Raw genomic sequence first — 20,498 nt, 5'->3', positions numbered from 1 at the left:
TAACTACCCATAAACTAGTCATCTAGTCATTATTATACAAAGAATTTCTTTACCAACAATATGTAGTTTTAGAAAATTGTTTAAACTTTGACTGGGAATTGGCTTCAGATTTTCCATTTTCCCAATAACTAGAGCAGACTATTACCAGGCATTGTTAATAAACGTTAGCAAAATCAATTTTCTGATTTTAATTAATTTTGTTTATGACATTAAATGGCCGGAGCCGTCTTCAGATTAAAAAAAGAAAAAGAAAAGAAGAAGAACATATTTAAACATATTTAGTTTTCATTACTAAACTAACTTTCCATCCCTCTGAAAATGACTTAATAACGTTCTATTGACACTGTGGACGCATCACGACTCCCTGCGGAGGGATATCACTTTAATTGAAACAAAATGAACTCACGCAAGCGGAAAGAGCCGAGTCTCCCGCGGAATGTAACGGAAAGAGCCGAAGCCTGGAGGATGGGACGCTCGTGAAGATGCACGCGCGAGTCCAGTTCACTTCAAAGAGACCGCCTCCGCTCACTCCGCGTGCGACTCTCCGGAAAGAAGCCACGAGACCGGAGAAAACTCACTAAACTCTGGATTTATTTCTGTTTGAATTGCGTGGGAAAAGTTTGACAACGACGATGGGTTGAATCCAGAGGGAGAAAAGCTACATTGGGGATGAAACAAACGCACAGGTGAGTGTTTAATCACTACTTAAGTATATTTTACCGCTAAACGGCTACACATTAGCTTAGACCTTATGTGTTAATTGTGGATTCAAGCTATTTTTGCTTTGTTACATTTATTTTTCTTTTTTTCCCCGAGTTCTAGAAATGTTTTGGCTTCGTTCAAGTTTTGTATTTGGTATTGTGGACTGTGAGGTAAGTTCTGCCTTGTTTTTTTGTAGATTTAAGCTAACATTTCTCTTCTGCTTACCTTTAATTTGTTCTATAGTTTTCTGTGTACTTCTGTGTACAGTTTGCATATCTTGCTATAGGCTAGTCGTGTGCATTTATTGTTATGGTACGCCAAATTTCAGATTATTTGTGTTGGATTAGTAAAATCTTTCAGAAACTCTTATTTACTGAGCTGTCTATAATTCTCCTGTCGAGGGTTCAGTTCAGGCTACAGAAAAGTCCCATATTTAAATGATACTTCAGCCGGTAATAAACTACATCTCCTTCACATTTCACATTCGTTCACAGTAGGCCTACGTTTAAGAATGACAGTAGTATGACGCCATTGTCTCATAGCTCTGTTTGTTTATGTGTTTATCGGCTGAAGTGTTTTCCGGTGCTGTTGTGATTTGCAGGCCCATGTTTTTTTTCTTGATGCTGAATTATAGATCACTTTATTTCTGTGCAGCATGGCGGTTCCCCGGAGAGCTCCTCATGGGCTCGTCATGTGATTACAGGCACGAGAAGAGGCGGAGAGACTGTCCCGCCATTTACTCTGTCATTACGTGGAAGATGATAAAGTTAAAATATGGATATCTCTGTACAATAACACGCAGGAGGAAGTTCTATTAGGCATGGCTAATTTAGACCTGGTTTAGTCTTAGGTTTTGGAGTGCTTTTAATTAAGGTTTAAAAAAAATGTCATTGCCCTGATACTAATTGGTACAACAACTGGCGTTAATACTAGGACCACATTGGATCTTTCCTACATTGTTTTGGCAATAAAAGTACATATTTAAGAATACATATTTGACTGTACATAATGCCCAAAACACCTTCCTGGAGTCATGCCATGTCCCAACCTGTTTCAAGTCGTCCACCATCATCCCTGTCCCCAAGAAGCCCCGGATCACTGGACTTAATGACTACAGGCCTGTGGCGCTGATGTCTCCTCAAGTCCCTCACCTCCCCCCTGCAGTTCGCCTACAGAGCCAAAACGTCTGTGGACGACGCCATCAATCTGGCTCTCCACTTCATTTTGCAGCATCTGGGAACCTATGCCAAGATCCTGTTTGTGGACTTCAGCTCTGTATTCGACACCATCCTCCCCGCTCTGCTCCAGGACAGGCTCTCCAAGCTCAACGTGCCCGACTCTACCTGCAGGGGGAGCACTGACTTCTGCTGCACCTCCAGCCAAGACTCCATAAACCTGATCAAGTTTGCGGACGACACCACCCTCATCAGTCTCATCTCAAACGGGAATGAGTCTGTCTACAGGAGGGAGGTGGAGCTGCTGGTCTCCTGGTGCAGCTGTAACAACCTGGAGCTCAATGCCCAGAAGACAGTTGAGATGATCGTGGACTTCAGGAAAGTCACAGCCCCCCCTCACCATCTCAGTGTCCCTCATCACTACCGTGTACCCCACGCCACCACCATCACCCGGGACCTCAAGTGGGAGCGCACCATCAGCTCCCTCATCAAGAAGGCCCAGCAGAGGATGTACTTCCTGCGGCAGCTGAGGAAAGCCAAGCTGCCTGTGCAGATGATGGTGCAGTTCTACACGGCCATCACTGAGTCCATCCTCAGCTCCTCCATCACCGTGTGGTACGCTGGAGCCACAGCCAGGGACAAACAGAGACTACAGTGCATTGTGTGCTCTGCTGAGAATTGAGTTAATTTCATTTCCAAATCAATATTTTTTTCATGAATATTATGAATTGTTTAATGTTGAACGATATTGCAGAAGCACATTCCTAGTTTGTGAATTTTGCCACTAAAAGTGGCAATAAACGTTTTTCTGATTTCTGCTCCTTGGCATGTAACGAATCCTTTGATGCCACTGAGGAAACCAGTCAGGAGCAGTGGACCCATCTCCAAAGCCTGAGCTACACATTGTCCTGACAACATTTGCCTTTTTAAATAGCAAATTTAATGCAATTACCACATTTAGATATTTTTCCACAATCGTTCTATTAAACTAACTTATTAGTTACAATTACATAATCTATAATTAATTGGACACAGGAGAAGCCAATTGAAATAAATCAGTTTATCCAAGCTATGACTCACAAGCAATTGTGTGGAGGAGGAGGCTTTTTGGTGGTCGTAGTAAATCTAATTTTATCTGCTCCTCTCAATGTACTTTGATGAGACAGTAATCGGCCGGAGCAGACATTTTAATGCTGACTAAAGGCACACAGCGTGTACTGGTGTAGAGCCAGAGGCTTTTAGGAGATTCCCTGACCCTTGTCCATTTCAGAAGGACTGTTAGAGTGAAGTGTACAAACGTTCGCAATATTATGGCGTCTATTATTGCTGACAGTTAGTGTTGTGCTGGTTCTGCTACATGGATGGGACTCGCGTGTCACATGTTTATCTCACGGAAAAATGGTTCTGTGCCAAAATGATGATTAAAAACACACATTATTGAGAAAATCTAATATCCAAAATAACAATAGTTCATATATATATTCTTACACCTTCTAGTGAATCTACTTTAGACTTTTTAGTATTGATAAGTATCTTTTTCCCCCATCATCATTTAGATGTGTCCAGTCCTGGTGTAGTGAAAACCTTCCTTGTAAATCCACGTATAATTTTACCATCTAGATTTGGGTTAATCTGGGTTTGGTCTTGAACTAGTTTAGTTTTAGTCATTGAGGAAGACCAACAAGTCGATTTGTGGATGTGAATAAAGATAATAAAGTTCATTGTTAGAGAAGAGGATGGGTTTAATGGTGCTTGTGATTAAAATACCCAAGTCTTGAAACACCACCCGCTTACAGACATTTACAGTACTCCCACCTGCAACTGTCCAAACAAGGGCCCAATATGAATAACATATAAACCTAGTCAAATGTGTGAAGATATGAAGTTTCTCTCTCTCTCGAGTTTTTTTTTAAACTCTCCAAAAGATTTCCCACTGACTGCTGCCCAAACTAAGATTGAGCACAATGATGGTTTTATTGCCAGGAAATATAATGATGTCCAGCAAGTGGGCTGCTTAAATCCGTTCTCCATTTACTATTATATTCCCTTCAAAATCATACCAAAAGCTGTGTTCTATTTCATTCACTCCTGTTTTTATAATAGTTTTTACAAGTTTTGTAATTCATATTTTATGTGTTTTTTGGTCAATTTATTTTTTATTTTACTTGAATTCATATCAGTGTCAGTTAGCACAATTCAAGGTGATTTACATAAAAGTAAAATATGCATTAAAATCAGAATACAAACAGATACATAACCTTTATAAAATTGAAGGTTTAAGGTACATGTTATTGTCCCCGTATGGAAATGAGTCCTCTGCATTTGACCCATCCTTCAGCACCCGGAGGCTTGGTCAGGACCACCGTAGAGGATTTAACCTGTTGCGGCATGTTTGATTTACTTAATTATTATCAAATGTATGAGGGTAAAAATGTGTAAAGTACTAAAACTACAAGTATATACGATGTTCTACCTCTGCTTCATTGAATCGGTCATCTCCTTCAACCTGGTGTCTTTGTTCAGCAACCTACCCCTAAAAAATAAGAACTCCCTTAACCAAATTGTGAGGTGGGCTAGTAGGCTGATTGGAGAGCCACAGCTGAACCCAGAATCCCTCCTCACTAGACAGCTACAGAGGCTCGTTGGGTCCATCTTAGAAGACGGATCCCATCCACTAAATGCTGAATTTCAGCTTTTTCCATCAGGCCGCAGGTACATAATGCCTTACCATAGTGCAAAACCAAGAGATACAGGGGCAGTTTTGTTCCCTCAGCTATTAAAATACTAAATAGCCAGACTGCACAGCCCTCTTAACCTATTTATCTATTTATTATTTTTTGTATCTATGATGGCTTTTACTCTGTATTTTATCCGCTGTATTCTGACACTATTAACTGTTTGTATACTTTTTATCCATGTCTCTATGTTTGGAGCACTAGTCGTCTCTTTTGTGTCACTGTCCGTTTTCTGTCAATGTCATTAATGTTGTCTATGTGTGTGTGAGCAGCCCACTCTTTTTACCTGCAACCAAATCTACCCTCGGGTACAAATAAAGTTACCTCCCATATAAATATGTACTTTTGAGTGAAAAGTGAAAATTTGCGAACTTTAATGCAACGTTAATGCGATTTGTGATTTGTCCTCTTGGAGGTTTTAAATTTTGATGTCGGATATTTGAGACAGATGCTTCAAAAGGTGTTCAAGATGTGATCGTGATGTGTTTAAAATGCTAAATAGTCACTACGTCTACAAAGCCACATTTTACTTTTGTAACCTGCTATAAACCCAGCGCGGTGCTCTCAGTCTAAGTCTGGAGATGTGTTTCTTGCCAGCAGGTTTTCATCCACTCTCCAGAGTGCATCAGGTAAAGTGTGTCTGTAATGTTATTGGATGGACTTAGATAGTGTCTAATTGCTGAATGTGAGGAAATGATCCAGCGAATCTCAGACCGGTGCAGGGCTAATGCTGTTTTAACTCTTCCGCTCCTTTTTAAACTTTTAAATGTTAGCAACAGGGAAGAGGAGAGAGGGAGGGACAAAAACTGTGGCAAAAGATTCACTTTCAGTCATTATGATTTTGCCGACCAAATGATGGGACAGAACACCATAACAAATACTGGAATCTATTGGACTTTGCCAAATTGGCCGTTCAGCTGTGAATCTGTGAGTAAAGTTGTAAAACTAGATGGCCTAGTGGGCGTCTCAGAAATTCTTTTTTAGGGATTTGAAGCCCATGTTTAAACCTGGATTAGGTGTTTTTCTTAATGTGGTAGAGATGGTAATCGTTATATAACTAAGCATTACATTTGAGTTTGGTACAAAACAATGCATGGTACAGTGGTGTGAGCCAAGGTCAGGCTGAAGAATGGTAGAACGATTGTGTCATTTTTCTCACTTTTTAGTTTGTCCCGAGTTGTAATGGGATCTTCATCTTCTGGGACAGATCCCACAAAGGGCAGTTTAGACCGTACCAGAATAAACATGGAAAAGATGCCAAAAATAAAGGGTCTCTCCATTTCACTTCTTTATTTCATTTCATCTTCCTTGTTTCTTTATAAAATCTGCTCTCTTATGACATTTCAACTTGAAAGGTTAGTTGTTTTTTGTCACTAAAGCTAATACAATATACCATACAATTTACTACAATGTTTATAATCGTTTATACTGTATGTATTATCTTATCTTCATCCAAACAAAACTACTATAACTGTAGCTTCTATGTAAATTTATCTGTAGAAATTAGATCACATTTCCAATCGATCAATACACTGTAGACTCTGAAAGAGATCGGAGTCCATGCACTGTCCTTGGATTTAATAGGCAATATTATAATCCCCATGCAGCTTTAGCTTACTGTAAAATACACTTCCATTCATGTTTTATTTAATTCAACACAAATATAATACTATGATCATTAGTAAATTAATCAGTGAGGAGTTGCTACTTGTACAATTTTCCTTTAAGTAGCAGCAAACTTAATTAAATCACTTTATTTCATTTGGGAAACTTGATTTGATTAGTTTGAAATACATTCTGACCTCCGTGTGTGACTGATTTCACTTTCATTTGCTTTTAACTGTCAGTTACTAATACGGCTGTGCAATCATATCTGAATTTCTATCAAGATGTTGTTATTTCTCATTGACAGTGATCAGCTTGTGTCTTTTTAATTCATTGTCAATAACATATTTCAGATTTTGGAGGAAAAAGTCAGATTTGTTTTTGCAATGAGAATCAAAAGTCTGTATTGTGTATGATCAGGAAATTAACACTGAAAGCCACTTCATTAGTTTATAATAAGACAAACTTCAATCGAGGTGATCAACTCATTATGTCACATTGCCCAGCCCTAGTTTATGAGTATTAAAATATTATAGAAAATGTATGAAACCAACACTGACAGTGAAAGATGTTGAGATGAGATAATCTTGTCCTACCACAGATCATTCCTACAAATTGTTACCATCTTCAAGAAGAAATGGACCCGTTCGAATTTCTTAAACGTGTTCTGACCCTCGCTGCTGTTGCAGGTGGAGATGGTGAATGAGGCGCTGCCCAGTTGGGTCCGGTGGGACTCGGAGGACGGCCTGGTCCATGTGAATGTCGGGGGGCTGAAGAGAAGCCTCTGTTCCAGCACTTTAAAGAAGTTTCCCGACACCAGACTGGGCAAACTACTGTCCTGTGACTCTGAGGAGGACATACTACAGGTTAAGTTTTATTTACAACAACAAATACAAAAACAGAACAAGACTAGAGAGAGCACAGGAGAAAATACAATTCACACTGAAGACATCCAAAGAAAATGAAGGCACATATAATCCAAATTTTGTGACTGTCCATTATAATTTTGGTCCAGTCCTTGATCGTCTTTACAATTTGTGTAATTTTTTTGTTTTTGTGATGGCCTTTTTTCCTGTCATGAGTTTTATTCTAAAAATAACATAATGAAAGTCATGTTTTTACATTCACAGTTCAAACTGAATGTATCCCATTACAATATTATTTTCTGTCCAATCTCAAAACTATCCTGCCTAGCAAAACTCTTGGAGAAGCTAATAAGTAAACAGGTGTGTGCTTTCTTAACCAAATATTCATTTTTAAATAGCTGCCAGTCTGGATTTAGACCAGGGCATAGCACTATCACAGCAGCTACAAAAGTTATAAATGACATTGCAATTGCATTGGACAATCATGAAGAATGTGCTGCTGTTTTTGTTGATTGATCAAAGGCCTTTGGTCAGTAGATCTTTGGATTCTCTTGGATCTTCTGGATGCTGTTGGGTGTGGTTTTCAGATTACCTCACAAATCGAGCTCAAACTGTTTCTCAATTTAACAGAGGCATTACCCAAGGGTTCGTCTTTGGACCACTCCTATTTACAGGTTAGATAAACTCAATTGGCCACAATCTAAAACATAGTAACATCCACTTGTATGCAGATGATGTGATTATGTATGCGAGGCTGTCTTCTGCAGGACAAGTGGAGCAAAATATTCAAGTGGATTTTCAATCCATTCACAAAACTGTTCATTTAAAATTATGTTTGAATTCATGTTTATTTATAAAGACCTCATTGGAATTTTACCTCATTATTTCACATAGGAACATCAGATATTTGGCTATTAAGAGCTCAGGACATTCTTATTTTAGAGTCTCATCGAATCAATACAGAAACTTTGCTCCTCGATTATGGAACAAAACACAAAGACATTGTATATTGAATGATTTTATATATTTCAATGAATTCAAAGCACTTATGAAAGACTATCCACAGTGCCAGTGAAGATTTTATTCCACATTGTGTGAGTTTTTAAACATTTGTTTTGCTTTCTTTTATTGCCATTTTATCTTGATCTGTTCAGTTTGTTTTATGGGTTTTTATGTGTTTTGTGTTCAACAGGGGAGTCGTGTATAAATAATATAAATACAAAGTTATTCCACAAATAGATTAAACAAATTGGGCTGCAACAATTACTGTTATTTCTGTTGTGGAGTTGTCAACTTGTTTTACAATGAGTTGGCTTGTCAAACTATCAAGCAAATGAGCGAAACCAAATTAATTCTGTCACGTGGACAAAATGTTTTTCTAAGAGTGAATACGTTTTCCCAGATGTCGGGCAGCGACTTACCAGATCCCGGTCAGAGGGACTGAAGAAACTGCTTGGATGAGTGTCGAAACATAGTCACGAAATGTAAAAACACTTTAAAATGTCTGGACGACTCATTACACAGATATTGAACACATTTTTATACTTTTTGTAATAACATTTCAACCAGAGTAAAGTGAAAATACACCTCTGTCTTGAGAAAATGTAGTAAGTCATTTGTCCGTCCTCTCTGCAGGTGTGTGACGACTACGATGTGCAGCAGAAGGAGTTTTATTTTGACAGGAATCCCAGCCTGTTCCATTACGTCCTTCACTTCTACCAGACTGGAAAACTGCACGTCATGGAAGAGCTCTGTGTCTTCTCCTTCTGGTAACAATCTGATACTGCACGGTGCTAGTTTGAAAAGAGAACGAAGGGTACACGGTGCTTTAGTTTGAAAAGAGAACGAAGGGTACACGGTGCTTTAGTTTAAAAAGAGAACGAAGGGTACACGGTGCTTTAGTTTGAAAAGAGAACGAAGGGTACACGGTGCTTTAGTTTGAAAAGAGAACGAAAGGGACACGGTGCTTTAGTTTGAAAAGAGAACGAAAGGGACACGGTGCTTTAGTTTGAAAAGAGAACGAAGGGTACACGGTGCTTTAGTTTGAAAAGAGAACGAAGGGTACACGGTGCTTTAGTTTGAAAAGAGAACGAAGGGTACACGGTGCTTTAGTTTAAAAAGAGAACGAAGGGTACACGGTGCATTAGTTTGAAAAGAGAACGAAGGGTACACGGTGCTTTAGTTTGAAAAGAGAACGAAGGGTACACGGTGCTTTAGTTTAAAAAGAGAACGAAGGGTACACGGTGCTTTAGTTTGAAAAGAGAACGAAGGGTACACGGTGCTTTAGTTTAAAAAGAGAACGAAGGGTACACGGTGCTTTAGTTTGAAAAGAGAACGAAGGGTACACGGTGCTTTAGTTTGAAAAGAGAACGAAGGGGACACGGTGCTTTAGTTTGAAAAGAGAACGAAGGGGACAAAACCTTCATCAAAAGTTCTAATGATAAAGTAGTGGCATGATCTGGATGCAAAATCCCATGTCACTGAATGTAGTAAATGTTGTCCTCATAGACCCTTTAAAATGCTCTGACAATTAAACATTCTCAATGATTAACTTACAGCAGCGCTAAAAACTATGATTTTAGCTCGTATTAACAAAAATAACCAACTATTTTGAATTTCAAGGGTAGAAGTTTTCTTTACTATTATAAATTATGAAGAAAAAATGTAATAATTCTATCTTTATTCTTTTTCTAAAGCTCAAATTCAATTTAATTTGTGGTTAAATGTGAATAAATGTGTAGATAAAATGAAACATTTTCTGTGAGTGTCTTTCAAAATCTTCTTTTAAATAAACAAATGCACAGTATCTGGTTTTCATTTGCCAAAACCACAGTAATGTTTCTTATTTTGGGAAATTCTGCGATTAATCTCAATTTTCCCGTTGAAATCATATCATGTTCCTTCGCCTTTGCCTCCATTTCAGAATTTCAGAATGGGTCTACCCGTACTCATATCAAATGGTTTTATGTGCATTTGTAAGTCAGGAGATCGAGTATTGGGGCATCAACGAGTTCTTCCTGGACTCGTGCTGCAGTTATCGATACCACGACCGTAAACTGGAGAGCAGCCGCCACCGCAGCTGGGACGACGACAGCGACGTGAGCAGCATCGACACCTCCGTGGACGAGATCTCCGACTTGAACAGGTCCTCGCACACCGCCTTTGTTTGTACTGTATTCAGTGCTTTGTTTGTACTGTATTCAGTGCTTTGTTTGTACTGTATTCAGTGCTTTGTTTGTACTGTATTCAGTGCTTTGTTTGTACTGTATTCAGTGCTTTGTTTGTACTGTATTCAGTGCTTTGTTAGTACTGTATTCAGTGCTTTGTTTGTACTGTATTCAGTGCTTGTTTGTACTGTATTCAGTGCTTTGTTTGTACTGTATTCAGTGCTTTGTTAGTACTGTATTCAGTGCTTTGTTTGTACTGTATTCAGTGCTTTGTTAGTACTGTATTCAGTGCTTGTTTGTACTGTAATCAGTGCTTTGTTAGTACTGTATTCAGTGCTTTGTTTGTACTGTATTCAGTGCTTTGTTAGTACTGTATTCAGTGCTTGTTTGTACTGTATTCAGTGCTTTGTTAGTACTGTATTCAGTGCTTGTTTGTACTGTATTCAGTGCTTTGTTAGTACTGTATTCAGTGCTTTGTTAGTACTGTATTCAGTGCTTTGTTTGTACTGTATTCAGTGCTTTGTTAGTACTGTATTCAGTGCTTTGTTTGTACTGTATTCAGTGCTTTGTTAGTACTGTATTCAGTGCTTTGTTAGTACTGTATTTAGTGCTTTGTTAGTACTGTATTCAGTGCTTTGTTTGTACTGTATTTAGTGCTTTGTTAGTACTGTATTTAGTGCTTTGTTTGTACTGTATTCAGTGCTTTGTTAGTACTGTATTTAGTGCTTTGTTAGTACTGTATTCAGTGCTTTGTTAGTACTGTATTCAGTGCTTTGTTTGTACTGTATTCAGTGCTTTGTTTGTACTGTATTCAGTGCTTTGTACTGTATTCAGTGCTTTGTTAGTACTGTATTCAGTGCTTTGTTAGTACTGTATTCAGTGCTTTGTTTGTACTGTATTCAGTGCTTTGTTAGTACTGTATTCAGTGCTTTGTTAGTACTGTATTCAGTGCTTTGTTAGTACTGTATTCAGTGCTTTGTTTGTACTGTATTCAGTGCTTTGTTAGTACTGTATTCAGTGCTTGTTTGTACTGTATTCAGTGCTTTGTTAGTACTGTATTCAGTGCTTTGTTAGTACTGTATTCAGTGCTTTGTTAGTACTGTATTCAGTGCTTTGTTAGTACTGTATTCAGTGCTTTGTTTGTACTGTATTCAGTGCTTTGTTAGTACTGTATTCAGTGCTTTGTTAGTACTGTATTCAGTGCTTTGTTTGTACTGTATTCAGTGCTTTGTTTGTACTGTATTCAGTGCTTTGTTAGTACTGTATTCAGTGCTTTGTTAGTACTGTATTCAGCGTGTGTGGACGAATACTACAAAAAGATCCAATACTATTTTCAGATTCTCAGTGATCGATCTGTCGCGTTATTGACCTTCTCTGTGTTGACTTTTGGACATGCTGACATGCGCACCCCCCGACATGAGCCCCCCCGACATGTGCCCCCCCCGACATGTGCCCCCCCGACATGTGCCACCCCCAACATGCGCCCCCCCGACATATGCGCCTTCCCCGACATGCCCCCCCCCCGACATGCGCCCCCCCCGACATGCGACCCCCCGGACATGCGCACCATCACAGACTTTAACCTTTTTAAATCTAGGCTTAAAACGTATTTATTCAGACTGGCTTTTAACACTCACTCATTTTGTACAGTTTATTTTTTACTTTTTACTGGATTTTTACTGGATTTGTGGTTGACCGTGTTCTTCAGAGACATGCTGCACTTCCAGGAGGTCCGATACGGGAACGTGCGCAAGTGTCTGTGGCTGACTCTGGAGAACCCGGGCTACTCCATCCCCAGTAAACTGTTCAGTCTTCTGTCCATCGGCGTGGTGCTCACCTCCATCGCCATCATGTGCATCAACAGCCTCCCGGAGTACCAGGTCAGTGTGGACGGTCATGGTGTTTTTTCCCCTCGCGCATAACCACCGTTTGAACAGAAACAGACCCATCGAGGGCACAGTTTTGACTCCACAAACAAGATTTTACGATCCACAAGGAGTAAAGCGGTCTTCAGAAACACACGCACTGAAAAGATTAACCTGAAGGAAGTGAAATGTGACGACAAATCAGTTTCTGCTGGACGTACCCAGAGCCAGACTCAAACACTTGGGGGATCGAGCCTTCTCTGTCGCTGGTCCCAGACTCTGGAACAAACTGCCCCCCGACATGCGCACCATCACAGACTTTAACCTTTTTAAATCCAGGTTTAAAACGTATTTATTCAGACTGGCTTTTTAACACAGTGAAACTTTACTTTGTACAGTTTGTTTTGACTTGCTTTTACGCTTTGTATTGCCTTGATTTTGACTGTGAAGCACTTTGAGTGTTGTAAAGGGCTCTATAAATGAAGGTGGATTGATTGTTGATGACGTTTTGGACAGATTAAATGAAGGATCACAGTTGTAGGTTGTGGTGTGCCTGATTGTCTTTCTGCTTCGGGCACCCAAATGACTAAAAGTATATAACCCATATATAGATACATGGGTTTAGACTGGGCTCCGAAAATCCACTGTCCGAACCCGACCCGGATTCTTTAAGTTCATGATATTTCTTATCACAGACATTTGACGAGGATGGGAAGGTCATTGAAGACCCCACTATGCAGATTCTGGAGGTCTTTTGCTCCTGCTGGTTCACCTTTGAGGTAAGTACACAGTGCACACATTTCAGTAACAGCAAATGCACTCAAATGTAAAGAGTCGTTTTCCTCTTGGAGGTGGTGATGCGGCTGCTACTGGCTCCAAACAAGAGGAAGTTCTTTCACCACCCTCTGAACATCATTGACCTGGTGTCCGTGGTGCCCATCTACATCACCCTGCTCTTCGACCTGACGCTGGGCTCTGAGTCGGAGCTTGGCAACATTGGACGACTCATTCAGGTGGGCTATTTGGAAGTACTTCAAAAATAAGGAGGTTGTTAGGACTTGACCCCTTTACTTTAACCTTAAAGGAAAACAAAGTAACATTTGACCTTAATAAACGTCTTTGTAAGTACCTGTGATCTATCAAAAGTCATAATAGTTTTCTTCAGTATCTGTATCTGTAACTGTATGTACTGCCGTGTATCCCGGTGCACATTTGTTTTTCATTTGTCTTTTGTAACCTTTAACTTTGTAAAACTGTATTACTTTAGAAAACTCCTTGTCTGTCTCCAGGTGTTCAGGTTGATGAGGATTTTCCGAGTTTTGAAACTGGCCCGACACTCGACTGGACTCAGGTCGCTGGGGGCTACTCTTCGGGTGAGACCCCCAATCTGATTCATTTATTTCTATTTCACCAGGTTAAGAGGCCTGGCCACGAGATCTGCCTGGCAGCATATCGCTAAACATCTGATATAATAAAAAAAAAAAAAGCTATTTACATAAAACAAAATGTGTTTTACGGTGCAACAGTCGGAAAGGGTGAAAATTGTGTGATAGAAATCAAATGTCAAGAAATATCAACGTCCTCTTTTCCCCACAGAGCTGGACAGAGACCAAAGATAGTATTTTGGCATTTTTATTATTGACCTTTTGAAGATGACAAGCCAAAGGTCACCGCTTTGATCTGACTTGATTTACATCTCAAAAGACATGATTCATTTCAAATTCTCACCAAACCAGTCCTAGATAAATGCATCTCCTGTACATCTTGTTTTGCACCGTATTTTAGACTACATTTCCTATTCTGAATTGCAAAAATAAAAAAGTCGTAACGCATTGAAAATAATGAGGTCAGAACAGATTAATTTGACCGATGGTAGTGAAAACGAGAGTTGCGGTGTCTCTTACATGTCGTGGATGGACGAAATGAAGGAGCGCAGTTGTAGTTTGTGGTGTATCGGATTTTGCTTTTGCACATCTGATACAAACCTCTGTGATAATCAATATGCTGTACAGGATTCCACGCTGCTATTGTGTGGAAGGATTGTGAAAGAATATGACAACGATGCGCCGGGATTAAAACTAAAAGTGCAATCCAATCTGGAAAACCTGGATAATTAACACTCTTTGCTGTTTAAATACAGCAAATATTAAATTGAAGCTCTAAATTGAGTCTGTTATACACTGATATATTTATACAGGCGAGGTGGCTGATAGAATGAATGAATGAGCCTGAGTACGACTGAACCAGTTGAGAAATCATCAACAGTGGAGCTTAGCTTAGTTTAGCTTGGCCTTAGTTATTTTATTACTTGGTTTATGGATCCGCCGCACTTAGATTATTGTTTTATACAATATAAATAAAATAAATTATTATATATTTTTTTTTTAGAAAGTACCTCCGAAAAAGCAAAATAGCATTAAATTAAATGTAAAAAGCGGTCTTGGGGAGAGCGCGCACGCCCGTCTCTCTGTCTGCTGCGCGCCTTTATATCGCAAATACACATTTTAAACCCGTTTACCATTTTTCTTCAGCGTGTTTTGCCGTGACTGGGTGGGTGAGGGTGCACACTTAAAGGTCCCATAACATGCAAAATCGACTTTTCAGAGCTTTTAACCTTCTTACATTGCTATTTGTGCTTCATATATTTACCTGTTTTTTGATTGATTCCCGCAGTGTTTAGCTATATTACAGACTATCTCCTTTCCTCGAATCTCCAAACTGACGGGCGGTGGGGCAAGACCGCGTCATCATCCCCCTCCCCCCTCTCCCCCTCCCGCCCCCTTCCCCCCGGCTCCGCGCTGCTCCAGGCTGTCGTGTCTCCTCATACAAGCCCCGGAGTTTTTCTGCTTCGATTTACGACGAAACACGGCTCAAAGAGGCCCAAAACTTCATTAATGATATCGCACTCTTTACTATTATCACAATGGTGAAGGTTTATGTGGCAGTTGATGCAACAACCGGGAAAATAAACGGAGAGAAGTTCTATCCGATACCGAAAAAACAGGAAATAAGAGCGCGATGTACATAAGACTGTATATATATATATATATATATATCTGTTCTGCGCACGCTGTAGAATAAACACCAGATTTATTCAGTCTCAAAGTAGTGTTGATCTGAAGTTCTATCATTTCTCACTCACTCGCGCGGAGCGGCGCAGCACGGCGCAGACAGCTGTGGGGGACACACTACGTCACGGGTGGGCGGGGCACACACGCGCTCTGAGACTACATCACGGGTTGGGCGGGGGAGCCAGATCGCTCTTCGCAAGGGTGGGGGCGAATATCAAACCAAGCCGTCTGCATTTCCGGGTTGGTGAGGGGGTCCAAGGTCTGGGTGATATTTCTTAACTATTATGTTATGGGTGTTGCACAACACTTATTATTATCAATTATACACTTAGGATAGACTAAGAAACGTGAAAAAAGCATGTAATGGCACCTTTAATCGTCAGTTCTGTCTGTCTAAAACACGCTAAATCTACTGTTACATGCTCCTGCGTGCCGCGTCTCCCCCCCTCTCCTCCCGTGGTGTGTTTTGGGCAAACCCGGAAGAAAACATCTTTTGAAATTGAAATTATATTTATATTTATATTCCGTCCGCCTGTGCAATATATTTCATTTAAAAATCCGTAAACCAAGTAATAAAGTAACTGCGACCATACTGCGTTTGTTATCTTAAATTTTGGTGCCAGATGAAGACCAGGCGTTTGTTTTTTTTATGTCGTAAAGTGTGTTACGCAACGACCTGCTTCAAGTGCAATGAATTATGTACATGGCTCACACCCCCACGACACTACGGGAGAACTGTTATTTACTGTACGACGTGGACGAAGAAGACGACAAGGAAAGTAAACACCACCGAAACAAAATGTGTCTGCAAATAAAACAAATGACAGGAGCTCCGATTGTGTGGACCCTGCTTGTAATTCAGCCACTCTCCTGCAGCACAGTTATCGTGAGGTGGGCATCCTGCTACTGTACCTGGCCGTGGGGGTCTCGGTCTTCTCTGGCATCGCGTACACGGCCGAATACGAGGAGGTAAAGACAACAGCTTTACTCACTACGGCGACTTTCTGCAACACCGCCCCTTATTCAATATTATCACACCAGCAAGACGTATTTTAATTATTTATATGTTTTTCTAAAGGTAGGTAAAATATCCTAATTTTTGAACCTGTTAGATGTATCATATTGATTTAGATTAAAGGAAATATATGATGTTTCTTATTTAGGCATTAATATTAAACAGCAACATAAGTGGATCATTATGTTGCAGTCGAACCTCGGATTCAGGAGGAGCAGAGTGGTTTTCGTCCCGGTCGTGGAACACTGGACCAGCTCTATACCCTCCATCGGGTGCTCGAGGGTTCATGGGAGTTTGCCCAACCAGTCCACATGTGCTTTGTGGATCTGGAGAAGGCTTTCGACCGTGTCCCTCGGGGTGTCCTTTGGGGGGTGCTCCGGGAGTACGGGGTCCGGGGCCCTTTGCTCAGGGCTGTCCGGTCCCTGTATGACCGGAGCAGGAGCTGTGTTCGCATTGCTGGCAGTAAGTCAGACCTGTTCCCAGTGCATGTTGGACTCCGCCAGGGCTGCCCTTTGTCACCGGTTCTGTTCATAATTTTTATTGACAGAATTTCTAGGCGCAGTCAGGGGTCGGAGGGGGTCCGGTTTGGGGACCACAGGATCTCATCTCTGCTGTTTGCAGACGATGTTGTCCTGATGGCTCCATCAAACCCGGACCTGCAACATGCACTGGGACGGTTTGCAGCCGAGTGTGAAGCGGCTGGGATGAGAATCAGCACCTCCAAATCCGAGGCCATGGTTCTCGACCGGAAAAAGGTGGCTTGCCCTCTCCAGGTGGGTGGGGTGTCCTTGCCCCAAGTGGAGGAGTTCAAGTATCTCGGGGTCTTGTTCACGAGTGAGGGAAGGATGGAGAGTGAGATCGACAGGCGGATCGGTGCAGCGGCTGCAGTGATGCAGTCGCTGCATCGGACTGTTGTGGTGAAGAGGGAGCTGAGCCGAAAGGCAAAGCTCTCTATTTACCGGTCGGTCTACGTTCCTACCCTCACCTATGGTCATGAGCTTTGGGTAGTGACCGAGAGAACAAGATCGCGGATACAAGCGATCGAAATGAGTTTCCTCCGCCGTGTGGTTGGGCGCTCCCTTAGAGATAAGGTGAGGAACTCGGCCACACGGGGGGAGCTCGGAGTAGAGCCGCTGCTCCTCCACGTCGAGAGGAGCCAGCTGAGGTGGCTCGGGCATCTGTTTCGGATGCCTCCTGGGCGCCTCCCTCGGGAGGTGTTTCAGGCATGTCCCACCGGGAAGAGGCCCCGGGGAAGACCCAGGACACGCTGGAGAGACTATGTCTCTCGGCTGGCCTGGGAACGCCTCGGGATCCCCCCGGAGGAGTTAGAGGAAGTGTCTGGGGAGAAGGAAGTCTGGGAGTCCCTGCTCAGACTGCTGCCCCCGCGACCCGGCCCCGGATAAAGCGGCAGAAGATGGATGGATGGATAAGTGGATCATCATTGGACGTTTTGTTTATTGTAAACTGCAATATTGATCTAAAAACAGCTTGACAATAGAAACAGGACCATTGACTTCCTGTTCAAAACTAAGGCGTTTCACCATAATAAGCAGTGGGTTGTAATTGTATTTTTTATTTTTTATTGTAATGGCTCTGTGACATTTTAGAACCCTACATGTACTGTATCATCGTGTCATTTCTCAAATACTGAGTCAGAACATGATATTTTCCTCAGTTGCGGAACAATACAGCATTACACAAACATTCAGGAAGCAGAGCAAACACAATGTTAGTAAATGGATGATGAGGAAACGGATCTGTTTGTTTTTTTTGCAGGACGTAGGCTTGGACACAATCCCGGCTTGCTGGTGGTGGGGCACAGTCAGCATGACCACAGTGGGGTACGGCGACGTAGTTCCTGTCACTGTGGCTGGGAAACTGGCTGCCAGCGGCTGCATTTTGGGAGGTACCCTGGTGGTGGCGCTGCCCATCACCATCATCTTCAACAAGTTCTCGCATTTCTATCGGCGACAGAAAGCGCTTGAGGCCTCGGTGAGGAACAACAACCGCAGGGGCTGCAATGGGGGTGACACAGGCTCAGACGTAGACATAGACGACATAGAGGAGTATATCGACTTTGAGGGCGGGGTCATAAATTATAGCTTTGTGGAGCACCCGCCGAATACTACAGGGAAGAGGAAGGACGAGCATCAGTTATGAGAGACCGTACACTTGGACAAGACGTTCAAATATATATACGGATATACATATACGGATACTGGAATCTTGGAGCTGCTTCAGAATCAGAAAATCATTCACATAAGAACAACATAGGAACTTGCTTTGGTGATTCAGTGCAACATATATAAAATCAAAAGAAAAATTATTTAAATCTGCTATAGGATAAAAAGAAGAAATGTGCAAAAAGCTTGTACCCTTAAATTTAATTCAACATTCAGTTTGTTGTGGTAGTATAAGGTGCTTATTTAACATGCTTCTTAAAGCAGGTGTGTGGTTATTTGGCGCGTTCCAATACCAATTCTAAAGTTTTCCATCGCAAACAGCCACTGTGGATAATCTTCCAGGTAAGTACAGCAGAACTGGCTCCTGATATGCTTATGTCAGTTTAAGGAGAGACACATATTTCTTCTTCAGGCCATGGTATTGTTTACTATTGGGCATTGGCAGATACTGAGTGCGCTCTGAAGAAAGCTGCTTACAGCATCAGTTTGTTTGAGTAGAAGATGAAATAACACTGGCCTACACCTTTTCTATGTATAAATAAATGTCTCATATTACTGCAATTCAAAACTCAACATTTTGGAAACAAAACGTACACAAAGTGTCCATTTGAGTGACCTAGTGCTTCCATCACAATGTTCTGAAGAAGAAGTGGACATGAATCGCACGTTGGTGCATGTAGCTGCTTTCACATGAGTTTATATTCAAACTGGATTTGAAATATCAAATATGAGGAGTGGAGACGCATGCACTGAATAAACGATGACTGAAAGTATTAATAGTGTGAAGCTTTTTGGATAAATACACGTCACGGGTCACAGTTGACGCGCTTCATCACCCAATCCTCCCTCATTAAGAATACTTTATGATCTGACAGATGTAGGTAGTGCTTGGGTCTCGCTCTGGTGCCCTCAGCTCCACGGACATTAAGCTCAGGTTTCACATAATGGAGCTCTTCTTCCCAGACTCCTCAGGCCTTCACTCCTTCCACGTAATTCCCTCTTTCCTCCGCTACGTGCACTTCAGATGAATTACACTGGAAAGGCCTCATGGTTTATCACCAGATCCATTTAGCAACATGCTCTTTGAAGCCATACCTGAAGCTCCTCCACGTTTTAAAAGTCCATACATCTTCACTCGGCCGGCTCATCTCAGCGGTCAAATTACAAATACTGCACACCAACCAACATCAGTTTGAGAAGTTTATTGAAGCTCAAAACATATTCTGGCCTCATTCCTTCACCAATCCTTACATTCAATAAACATAACAAGATTTTGCACACCTAAAAAACAAAATTGTGTACATAAAACTGAATCCCACTCCAACAATTGTTCATTTATTTCTCCTTTTTCATCCCAAAATCATCTACTTCATCTTGATTTTATCTTTCACAACAATGAACAAAAATGAATCTTCCTTGATTGTTTGCCAATCCATCCTGAAACATTAGCATGGATCTTATTATCTTTATTTAGCGTTTAAGTGCCATCGGGCTCACATCCATTTCAATCATCGAACCAAGTCTTAGATCTTCATCTCGGCACATTTTGGTTTAGGATCTGAAGACGGCGTTAGTCACAGTCAAGTATATCGGATCCAGCCCGGGATTAAATATTCATTTTTCTTCCTTTATTATTCTGGCAGAAGAAGAAACGCAGAGACACAACAAAGTGGCTCAAAAGTTTTGGTGGATAGATCTGATGAGACACTAACAGGCTTTTAGAGACGATTCTCTGGCTGTAGAAGCGAAACAGATGTTCAAGTTATTTTAATAATAATAATAACTTTTATTTATATAGCGCTTTTCAGTGACCCAAAGACGCTGAACATATATAAAAAAGGGGAGGGTATTTACAGACAGGGGGGGACAACACGTACAATACACATTAATATACAGATAAAATGAACAAGACAGAAGAAGTAGAGAGAAAAAGATGGGGATGTAACAGGGGGTAGAAGTGTAGGCAATGGGGTAGAGGAGGCTAGGGGTAGGGGAGGTCATAGGCTTGGGTGAAGAGGTATGTTTTTAGGCGGGATTTGAATGTTGTGAGTGAGGGAGAGTGGCGGTGGTATTTTAGGTCTTCCCAAGTCTTTAACTTTTTCTTCAAAACAGTG

At 41.2% G+C, this 20,498-nt stretch overlaps 1 protein-coding gene across 1 annotated transcript; it reads left to right on the top strand.

The window, feature by feature from the left end:
* Positions 1-574: 574 nt before the first annotated feature.
* LOC140365380 (delayed-rectifier potassium channel regulatory subunit KCNS2) lies at positions 575-18,397 on the top strand. Its single transcript, XM_072451768.1, has 11 exons — positions 575-686; positions 817-872; positions 6,907-7,083; positions 8,719-8,852; positions 10,064-10,228; positions 11,959-12,130; positions 12,811-12,894; positions 12,967-13,128; positions 13,405-13,488; positions 16,063-16,155; positions 17,978-18,397. The coding sequence occupies exons 2-11, from the start codon at positions 825-827 to the stop codon at positions 18,359-18,361; spliced, it is 1,503 nt and encodes a 500-aa protein (XP_072307869.1). The 5' UTR covers positions 575-686; positions 817-824; the 3' UTR covers positions 18,362-18,397.
* Positions 18,398-20,498: the final 2,101 nt, after the last annotated feature.

The sequence above is a fragment of the Eucyclogobius newberryi genome, unplaced genomic scaffold, assembly GCF_026437365.1.
Source record: "Eucyclogobius newberryi isolate DKJ021-1_F unplaced genomic scaffold, fEucNew1.0.hap1 SCAF_19, whole genome shotgun sequence".
Classification (NCBI taxonomy): Eukaryota; Metazoa; Chordata; class Actinopteri; order Gobiiformes; family Gobiidae; genus Eucyclogobius; species Eucyclogobius newberryi.
Note: the sequence above shows the minus strand (reverse complement) of the source record. Positions and strands in the feature narration are given on the sequence as shown.

Coding starts and splice junctions, on each gene's coding strand:
- LOC140365380 (XM_072451768.1), top strand. CDS start 825: ATGTTTTGGCTTCGTTCAAGTTTTGTATTTGGTATTGTGGACTGTGAG. Junction 10,229..11,958: donor GAGATCTCCGACTTGAACAG/GTCCTCGCACAC, acceptor CGTGTTCTTCAG/AGACATGCTGCACTTCCAGG. Junction 13,129..13,404: donor ACATTGGACGACTCATTCAG/GTGGGCTATTTG, acceptor GTCTGTCTCCAG/GTGTTCAGGTTGATGAGGAT.